At 39.4% G+C, this 10,744-nt stretch overlaps 1 protein-coding gene across 1 annotated transcript; it reads right to left on the bottom strand.

The window, feature by feature from the left end:
• Window positions 1–1,914: 1,914 nt before the first annotated feature.
• lta (lymphotoxin alpha (TNF superfamily, member 1)) lies at window positions 1,915–9,151 on the bottom strand. The gene is made up of 5 exons (XM_005750957.2): window positions 9,075–9,151; window positions 7,398–7,521; window positions 5,788–5,869; window positions 5,645–5,698; window positions 1,915–2,659 (listed from the first exon to the last, which is right to left on the bottom strand). Exons 1-5 carry the CDS (start codon window positions 9,131–9,133, stop codon window positions 2,337–2,339), a joined length of 642 nt encoding a protein of 213 aa, XP_005751014.1. The 5' UTR covers window positions 9,134–9,151; the 3' UTR covers window positions 1,915–2,336.
• Window positions 9,152–10,744: the final 1,593 nt, after the last annotated feature.

The raw sequence follows: 10,744 nt of genomic DNA, 5'->3' as shown, positions 1-10,744 counted from the left end.
ATTGTACTTTATTTGTGTTGCATCAGGCCTGGTAGAACTGCAGGAGAGACTTTTTTAGAGCCAGTTCAATAACATCAATATTTACACCCTGCTTTTTATGAGGCTGCTATTCACTCTCTAATTTACAGCTCTGATTGGGCGGAAGTTAAAATGTCAACTTTTGCTGGAGTTTTTTCCCAAATGTCACTTTGATCCGGTGATGGGAACACAGAGACTCATTGTATTTCAAAATTCTCCAGCGTGTCTCATCCGTGGAGCTCAAGCTTGCCGACTTTGGCCTCGCAGTTTCAGAGAAGTTACCGACTACTATGTGTTTAAAGTTTCTTTCAAGCCTCATTGTTTAGGAGTTTATTAGTGTGTAGCTTGTGGACTGCAGAGAAGTGTCAGCATTACATCCTATATTTATGCCTGACCAGTTTTCCACAGAGACAAACAAAACAGGAGCGAGAAATGCTTAGTAGAAACCATGACAGGAAAGTAGTGTATGTCAACAGAGCTTCCATTATTTAATGAGCTTAAATGTATATGCACTCTCACAAAATGATGTATAATAGCTCGGTCGGGCTATTATTCCACAATGTACAAGAACAGACTTTCTTAAAAATAACAAACAGAGGAACTCTGGGCCTTTTTGCTTTGAGGCAACAGCGCTAACTGCTGTGTGTTTAATGATATGTATTTGATGATTTTCATTTAAAATTGAACTGAAATAAACAGTAAAACCTTGAAATCTCAGAATTAAATGAACATGTTATCTAATTACTTTTTATTTCATGATATTGCACCTTTAGGATCTAGGAGGAATATAACAAGTATCTACCAATATACTTCTTTGGCCCTCAGAAGTCACGATTATTGTGTGTGGATGACCCGGAGGGTAATGTACTCCGGCCTCTGAGCTCTATTAAGTTTCAGTCCCAGTACATTAAGGGTGAAACTTACACATTCACGTATGACTAGCTTCATGATTTTTACATTCTAATTCTAAAAATGATATTAAGATGAGCTAAACTGCCTCAGGGGAAGCTGGTCAGAGGGTGCTGTGAACTCAAAGGTGTCTGAGGGTGTTGTAAAGGGGAAGCAGTGTAACGGTTGCACCAAATATGTGGCTTCCTGTGCTGTTGCTCAGCACACACTCAAGTAAATATCACAGCGGTTGAATACCTGTGAGTAGAACTAATGTCAGGCCCGAAAGATGAACAGCGCCGTGTTTTACGTTTTTTAATGTCACTTCTGAGGTTTCTCAGAATGCATTTGTGGTCTGTGTTAAGCATTTTTCATTGAATGAAATGTCATAGCAGGATGTGTACAATCATCCGAACAGACGATGCTGTGGTGTGCGAAGGCTTCATGCTGCCTTTGATTAGGTGGGAAGTGGCACCACCGTGTGGCCAGTCAGCAGTGCAACGTGCAAATAAAAAGTGCATCAGGTTGGTTTACAATAATCTTTATTAAACGTCTATATGCAGAATTCAACAACCAAAATAGAATACTCAATTACATAAATTACAGAAGCACATAACAGTGAAAAGGAACATAATTATTCCAATGACTTTCACAGTTTACATTCATGTCGGCCTAAAAATTCAAAAACAACTCAGAACCAGCTGGCATTTTTAAAACTCTGTTCAGGTTGGACTGATGCAGTATACGATTGTTTGACCTTTATTTACTATGAAGATGTGGCCTATCAAGAGTACGAGGTGCCAGTTAGTAAAGTCTATATTAAAACCTGCATAATGGAGTTTTTTTCTTTATTGTAGTGTTCCATGTTAGCCACAGAGTCTTTAATAATTGTAGACCATGATCAAATCCTTGCAGTATTTTTTTATATTGTGAGAGTTAAAGGGGACCCATTCCTTTTCCTTTTATATATATTTATATATAGTTTAAACATGTTAAACATTACCAGTGTTTTTAAAAAAAAAAGAGGTCAGAATATGTATAATTATTCCGTATATTACATTCTATTGGGGGTCAGTGTGACGTGATATAAGGCAGTCATTCCTAATATGAGCATATCAGGGGTGACAGAGGGAATCTTCCTATCGCTGTACAAAAACTGTCTGCAGTTCAGATGGTGGTGCAGCAGAGGGCGCTCACAAACTACTTATTATTGGACAGAAGTGAATGGCGCTAAATGGCTAAAACAAATAATTTACAAAATAAAAAATAAACATTGTTTAAAAACGTGAGTCCAAGAATAAAAATATGCAGCTGGAGATGAGCAGAATATTTCCAATTTAAATATCTAGCTCAAAAATCCAGTTTGCTTTTATTCTAACTTGTTTATTTAGGGCCACAAGTAACATACCAGTCCAACCAGACCTCCAGTTCTATTGAAGCTTGATGACACCCCAGTAGGTATCGTCATTTAGAATTTCACCTGTTATGTTTATGCTGACACTGTCCAACGGTCTAAGTTTGACAATCTTGGCCAACCACACTGAGTTCTCTGATGAGGCCGGGTAGATGCCCTTAGCCAGTGTCTTAGTTTTCTTATCATGAAAGCCAGTTCTTTCCACAAGCACACGTCTCTCCCGTGAATCTTCCCTGAAGGTCGCCTGGGCGTAAAAGAAGTAGATCCCGTTTTCCTGGACGATGATGGACGTTCCAAACAGGGTAAGGGTTTTGTTTCGATTTTGTTTCGAAACAGAATCTGTAGGAAATATGAAGAACTTTTCTTTAATCACTCAGTTACTTTAAATTCATTTTTAATAATTGATTTTTAACCTTTTTTTTCTTGTTGTTGTTTTGTGTAATCAACCCAAATGTTCACGTCAGGTGTGATTTGAGGCCGCAGGGGACGGGTGGATCAAGTGAGTTAACGTATACACCATTATCCTTCTCAGTATGTGGGGGGGAGGGTAAGGGGCTCCAGAAAAGTAAGCAAAATTCAGAAACTTTAGCACGTGATGTCCAGTTCAATGGATGCACCATTGCGCTTCATATCTGATATTTTTGATGGTAGCGCTGCAGCTGATGTTCAGCAGCATCGATAAATACTGCATCATTGTTAATTACTCTCTAATTTACATCTTTGATTAGGCAGACGGGAAAATGTCAACTTTTGCTGGAGTTTCTTCCAAATGTCTCTCGGATCCGGTGATGAGAACACAGAGACTGGTAGCTGTTGACTCAGACCTCACAGTGGAGTAGTTTCTCACTGTATGTGGGAAAGTTTTCTTTGAAGCTTTGAAGGTTAATTATAGCTTGTGGACTGCAGTGAAATATGTCAGATTAATATCTAATCTTCTGTGCTTGACCGGTTTTCCACAGAGAGAAACAAAACAGAAGACGGAGGCGAGCTGGGTTAACCTTTGTTGTCTAAATCAGTTCAACACGTTTAAATGTGAAATATAGAATGATATCTGACAGTAAATCAGTATAAGCGTTATTACGGTAATTGAATGCTGGTTTTTCCACTTTACACACGTTTTCTTTGAGCGTACAGAAAAGAATCGGGTGAATACCCGAGTCAGGGATAATAATAACTATTAATAAATGAATATTTTAGCGCTCAACATTGACACCCATGCCTTATTAATCTGTCAACTGAAGTGAAGAAAACCACATGAAAGAGGAAATGGAGGAAACTCTCCAACCGACTTGTTTTTTTTAATGACTAACAAAAAGTGTCTTTTTTTCTTGAATTTCCTGAAAGGAAGTGCTTTTTCCTCTCTGCTTCAGATCAGTGGGCCCCATAATCACAGCTGAATAAATACACCAGGTAAACAAAGCTGATCTTCCAATTAGTGTCTAATTTTCCTGCAACATACCACCTGACGAACTTGTGAAATCTGCTGCTGTGGGCTGTAATTATACGTTAAGTCGGTGCTGCCCACATTACAGAGCTGCTTCGGGTTTCTTGTGGTTTTAGAAACCCACTTCACACAGGAAAACTGCTGCATAGTGGGAGGAAAACAGTAAATGAGACTGGAAACATAATGAGGCTGCACGGCTCTGTGTTTCTCAACGGTTTAACCCGTGCAGAGGATTTCTTTGTGGATGTGGTGAACTTTTAAAACGTAGATGTAATAGTTATTCGTCAGCAGGATAAGTATGATAACTTTTATCTCTTCAACACAATAAACCTCATGGTTTTAATCTGTTCTACCGCTGGCATAAAAAATACCTTCTCCAAATGTAGCCAGTAACTTCTCCACAGCTATAAGACCAAAGTGAATTATAAAGGGAACCGTGGGACAGAAAATGAAATATAATATGTCTCTTTGTGCCGTTGCCAGACCACAATGGGATCTGAAAAAAAGTAACATCTTCACTTCTGCCTGTTGTCAAAACTATAAACTAAAGAGCACATTAACCTCGCAACTAAACGTGTCACAATATACCTGTACTGATGACATCTCAAATGTCAAATAGATAATGTGAAATAATCAGTCCAACCTAGCATTTTGTAGATGGTCACACTGCATATTAATGCTGTCTTGAAAAAGAAGAAGAAAACTGCTCACAAAATAATGTTGATGCAACTGACAAAGAGATTAAATAAAACGATCTCTTCAATGTGGAAGGTAAACCCCAACAAAAAGGGGTAACGTGTGAAGAAATAACCATGTTAATCCCAAGAGCGGTCTTTACCTAACCCATAATCTGTATATAAAAGATGGAAGTAGCCTCTGAGTTTGAAAAGTGAAGCCAATGCAAAAATACCTCAACCCAGCTTCACAGGGGCCACATCCATCTTTCATATACAGCGTGGCGTTGAGAAAACGAGGCGTCTTTAAAGTCGCATCTCTGTTCCAAGCTTTGCACAACTTTAGATCACAGCAGGATCCGAACATGACCAGATTCCCAATGCCGTTCCTGCGTTTGGCTTCTTTCCTCCTCACCCACACCGGAGCTGGTGTATTCTTGACTTAGTGGTTTTAATAACAGATGTGGCCTGCTCTTGTCGTAAAGGGATTCCTATCAGACTGTTAATGTAGTAACACATGAAAACACTTTGGAGGGGAAATAAACTTGTACCTGCAGTGTATTAAAAAAGGAAATACTAATAAATCCATCCACTGTCAGACTGGTTAACTGAAACATGACGTCAGCTTTTATCACCCATCCACTTTAGATTAGAGATAAAACACAGAAACACAGCAGTATATCAGTTTCCTGTCTAAGTTCTAAGTATTTGAGAACATGTGCCTTCATATAGAATTTGTAGAAAGTTGTACCTTTTTTTCTTTTCTTTCACAGAGTCTAAACAGACTCAGTTAGTTAACCCCAGGTTGGTTGAAAAATTCAAATTAGGTGTTATTTTGTTATTTACTTGTTTGTTCACACCCCTCCCCCTCAACCCGCCGTGTCCTCGTGCGCCTCATTTGAAGGCTGCCCACGTTTTTCAGAATGACTTTCAGCTGCTACTGACATGTGTCTGAGCTCGTTGCACTCAGCATCTGTAGGCGTCCAGTTTAACAGTAGTTTTTATGCATGGCAGGCATCATCGTGATACGAGATCAGTAACAAGTGAGAGTTGTCTCTTTGGATGTGTAGCAGAGTTAAGATTTGTCTGTGTGATCATTAAAAGTTGGTGTAAAAAGACATAGTAAGAACAAGGGAAACGGTTTTCTCATGAAACTCATGATTGTCAGAGCATGCCAACTTCCCACATGAAAAGACGTGAGCTCACCTTCAGACGGACGTCCGTTATGGTGGGAAATCTGGATGAATGGGTGAGAGCTTCCTGAAATGCAAAATAATTTAAAGGATTATGACATTTTCAGTCTTACGATTATGTGATTGTCCATGATAAATGTGACAAATGATATTTACCTGACTTAAAAGGTTCCTGAGTCTGCCTTTGTATGCGACCTGAATGAGTTGAGTTGATGGTCTCTGGTGTAGGGACTCCAACCTTGAGGAATCAAAACATGCTCAACAAGTGTGCCGTAAACCTCCTTTCTTTAAGAAGGTCACCATAGATATTTGTGGTTGCAAAAAGACTTCAATTTCTATAGAAATCTGTGAGTTGACCTCTATACACAAGTTACTCCTCAGTTTGTGAGCTCAATCTCTCATTTCAGTATGCTTGTTGGCTAACAACGTGTCAGTCATCCGCTGTTAAGCACTGAACAAGCGGCTTCACAGTGAGACCCAGCCTTCCTGGTCAAATCGGACTTATTTGTAACCAATATGGTGAAAAAAATCATCCAGAGGTTTCAAAACTCAAGACTTCTGAATCTAATAGATGATGTCAGTGAAGCTATATCCATCTTTTGTACTGTCCCTGGCTGTTTGTCTTATATTGTTTTTCAAGTACTCACATTTCCCTTTAGCCTTTAGCTTTTCCACTATTGTAAATAAGGATGTGCTCTTGCAGTACAAACTGGAATTAAAGGAAATTACAGCCTGCTTCGTTTTCAGTCAATATCCTGAAAATGTTTTGAACATGAAGTCATAGGAATTGTTTGTGTTTATGCACGATCAATACTCCACTTAAGGAAATCCCAGAAAAGTTTTTACAGAGTTCACAGAATTGGGGAATGACTAAAATCAAAGTATTATAGAAGGTGAAAGATGTACCCATGAGGAAGGATACATCTTTCACCGTCTTCAAATACTGTGATCGCAGTCATTCTCCAACACTTTGTATGTTGTTCTCATGGCCACGGATAGGTGGCCATGAGAACCTGCATTTTAATGGTAGTGGTTATTATGAAAATATACTGTTTAAAGGCGGGGGAAACCTGCAGTCAGCTGAGACTGAAGTCGCTTGGATGAGTGACGAAACATTTCTGCCCCAACCCCGATAAGGATAAGCATAAGAGAATGGATGGATGGATGCACATAGAGAAATTCTCAGTTTCAGTCTGCAACAGCTCCACTTCTCTAAAGGCTCTATTTTATAGTTGCCATGTTTAACAGACACTGGAGAGACTTTTCAAACACAATGAGTTTCTGTGTTCCCATGAGAGTGCTATCTGACAAAATCATCAAAGATGAAGGTTTTCACTTCCACCTAGAAACAAAGAGTGACTAATGGCCCTGTAATTGTGAGGCAGATGTTGCTGGCCTTATTTTCTAATTCTGGGGATGTTTTTTAGAAGAAGAAAAAAGAAATTAAAAGAACCCAAGAGCTTAAAGCATTCTTCCTTTTGTTGAGCAAGCAAGAGGAACTCATGGTGTTGCTGCCACCTAGAGGCACAAACTGGGTATCTAGAGCTGACTTAATGTCTTTGAATAAACCGATAAGGGTAGATGTGGGGCTCATTTTATTTACTTTACCGTAATAAATATGGTATTTACACAAATTACAAGCAGCAAAGCATGTGCTTTTACAAGCGCGTTCTTGATGCAAACTAAGATATGCAAACTAAGATATGACCCCGCTAGCAGTCAACATGAATCTCAGTGAAATCTGTGTTTGTGGCAGGCATACTGACCTCTGCTGGCTTCTGATTCATTGTAGCGAGATGTACAGCCATAATCACCATGGCCACGGTGAGGAGACAGCACCAAGCCTGCAGCAGCAGATGCCTATAAGACGACCTTGGCTGATCCTCCATTCTGTCAGACAAGTACGCACAAAACCATTTAACAAATCGGCCTTTCATTTGAGAGAATGACTTTAATTAGTATATCTTCTGGCATAAGTTAACACCAGTTAATCAAGATTTTGACTGCTCTAAATATTCTGTTTCACAGGTTTCTTTCTTCATCTCTTGGCTCTGTCACTGAGGCCTCAAAGGTGGCGGAGCATGCAGAGCTCCACTTTGACCCAGGACCCTCAAATAAAAAAAAATCAAGACTTCCATTTCTTAGTTAAATAAACATCAGGATCAAAAATAACCTTTTTACTTTTATTATAAAGTTTTCTTGATGTCATATCCGCATCTTTTAAATGTTAATATATTAGAAGGATTATTTTGAACAGCGAATCATGCAAAGCCACTCTAGTAGACACTGAGAACAAATTTACCATTGTTAAAGCTCCAAGAAAGTTTTATTACCTAGTATTCAACAATATATCCTCTCATTTGTGATGTCATGACCTCTTTCATTTTAAATTGCGCCCCTTTAGGGGTGAGTGGGGTCTGGGAGGGTCACTTGAGCAACTATCGCAGTATATTTCTGCAGAAAGAGCGCATTTTTTCTTCAGCGTGCTTCACCTATTGTGCTTTTGGGACTTGTACACCTCCACCTCTTCCATTAGGTCAGAGTGCAAAGCCAGACAGTGAGATGAGTTGCAAGTAAGTTCTCACTTTCGCTGTCTTATGAAATGACAACTTTCTAAGAGAAGTCACTGAATTCTTGCCCTGATGAAGTCAATGTGACATGTCAACATGACTCAAAGAAGAACTGGTCTCAATAATCCTGTGACCACAAGCACACACATTTAAACCAGACCCCACAGAAATCATTTACATGGCTCCTAGAATGGCTGCTTTGCACTTGCCGTGTTATGGTTAACCTAACCATGCTGCTGCTTGTCTGGGATTTTACCTCAGTGGGAGTTTTTTTGTCCGGTACACAGGGTTTCTATGGTTCAACATTTTGTGGTCTGCTTGTTTATTTGTAATGACATAGACAGAAACCACTCAGTGATTGCAAAAAATGCCACTGACCCGGAATGCACATTGCTATGGTTTAATTTACATTCCAGTGAGGATGCACAGCAGGCTTCACATAGTTGCACTTGTGCCTGGGTTAGACAGTGAAAACACTGGTTCAACCACTCAGTCTGCAATTCGCTCACGATTTTGTCTCTTTAATCTGAATTCTAAAATCGATATGGATAGCAATTCATTTTCTGGGGGGGAATTAGTCAAAAAGCCAATATGAGTGTCATTAAATCACTACAAAATCCGAAAAATAAACAAAGGGACATATTATTGGGCTCTTTACATTACTACGCTCTACACAGTTCTGTGTGAAAGCTGAAAAATCGTATCCCCGAACACGCCTTCCCTTTTCTGTAAAAACTTTCTATATTCTGTCATGTAAGCATCACAGCGGCAGCACTGAGCTCAACCACAGACCTCTGAATGAAAACATTCACAAAGAAATCACAGGAATTTAAGACAATATATACAATAGGATCTAAATCAATCTTGACTCACCTAGTGTGTGTTGCACTCTCACTGTCCAAATTCATGTGGTGCTTGTCTCTCAAAGACATGTCAGGTTGTCAGGGTTTTCCCTGTTACATGAGCTTGTAGTGAAGATTAGATGGAGTTTTTTTTTCTTTTTATAGAGTAGTTTGAGAGATGGGAGGAAGGAGGCTGTGGTGTAGGTGGTGGGGCGGTGAACAGCACAGAGCTACAAACCAGCTCATACAGCCTGGTGTGAAACTGAATAAAACCTAAAAACCAAAATTACATGCAGTTTCATGCATTTCCAATGCACAATGACTTTAGAGTAAGAGAAACATATATTTACAAAACAGACGAGTAAAAAGGTGCAAAATGCCGTAAAAGATGTAAAGATAAGCGTCGTTCCAGTGGTGCGGCCCCTCGCTGACACATTCATGTGTGTTGTGGGTGGTTTGTGATTTCCCACGTTTATAGGTCAAAGTCACCCTTTTCTAACACCCAAACAAATGACAGGGGCTTTTTTTTCTTCTTCTTAACTGACCTGATGTGTGATGAGGAAATACAGTGCGTGTGCAATAAAGCACGCTATACAGGTTCCTTGTTGATGAGTTGCGGCCACGTTGTGTCACTCTACAGAGTCTATTTTAATCACAACTAATCAGCTTGAATGTAGCCTGAATTTAGATCTAAGGTTATTCAGAGGGTGAGAGTGAGAGTTATTCATGCATTTATAATTGCAGCTTGTAGATAAAAGCGCGGGAAATATATAGCTGCATCGGGCCATTCGGTGGCTCACGTGTTGAAGATAACTGACTGCAGATTAGAAGGCCAACGTGTTATTTTTACGTTTTCGTGTATGTTGAAAAAGGAATCGATTGGCCGCTGCTTTTAACATCAGGCCTCAAACTTTCACTTTGATACAGCTAATCACATGACTCTGAGCCTAGTGCTCATTATGCTGCTGCAGCCTCTCACTGCTGGGGGACTTCCCATGATGCACTGAGCACTTCTCTTCTGTTGCCTTCTTTTCACCCCCCCTCCATGCAAGAAATGCCATAACTGCATATTTTCATGAGACAGACTTTTGTTTTCCCTGTGCTCCAGGTTACTTTTTGCTTTTTGCTTTTTTTGTTGTTTGTGGTATTTCTATTTTTTCACTTCCCCTTCCTCTTACTCCTTAACTAGTTATGGCACACAAATGCTTGTCCAAGAACTTCTGCTAGAGAGCTTGTCCTGTAAAAAAAAAAAATTGGGCGGCGTTGTCTGGTCTTTTCTTTGTAATACAAGTATACAACATAAATCCACTTGACATGTATTTGTGTATTCGTGTATATGTGTATTCTGTATTCGTTCTTACTGTTACTTCTTTGCATGAGTTCAAAAGAATCCTTTCTTTTTCAAACACTTGGCCTGGGCAACTCATTTTCCATTTCAAACAACCATTTTAAACTCCTTCAGGCATCTTGTAAGACAGTTTTTTCATCAATTTCTGTGGCCATACTAAAGATACAGCGGGGAAAATAAGTATTTGACACATCAGCATTTTTATCAGTAAGGGGATTTCTAAGTGGACTATTGACACAACATTTCCACCAGATGTTGCCATCAAGCCAAATATTGAAGTCATACAAACAAATCAGAACATTTAAGTACACAAGTTGAATCATATTAAATAAAGTGCAATGACACAGGGAATA

This window comes from Pundamilia nyererei, unplaced genomic scaffold (genome assembly GCF_000239375.1).
Source record: "Pundamilia nyererei isolate P.nyererei 1_Seehausen unplaced genomic scaffold, PunNye1.0 scaffold00294, whole genome shotgun sequence".
In the NCBI taxonomy this organism is placed as follows: domain Eukaryota; kingdom Metazoa; phylum Chordata; class Actinopteri; order Cichliformes; family Cichlidae; genus Pundamilia; species Pundamilia nyererei.
Note: the sequence above shows the minus strand (reverse complement) of the source record. Positions and strands in the feature narration are given on the sequence as shown.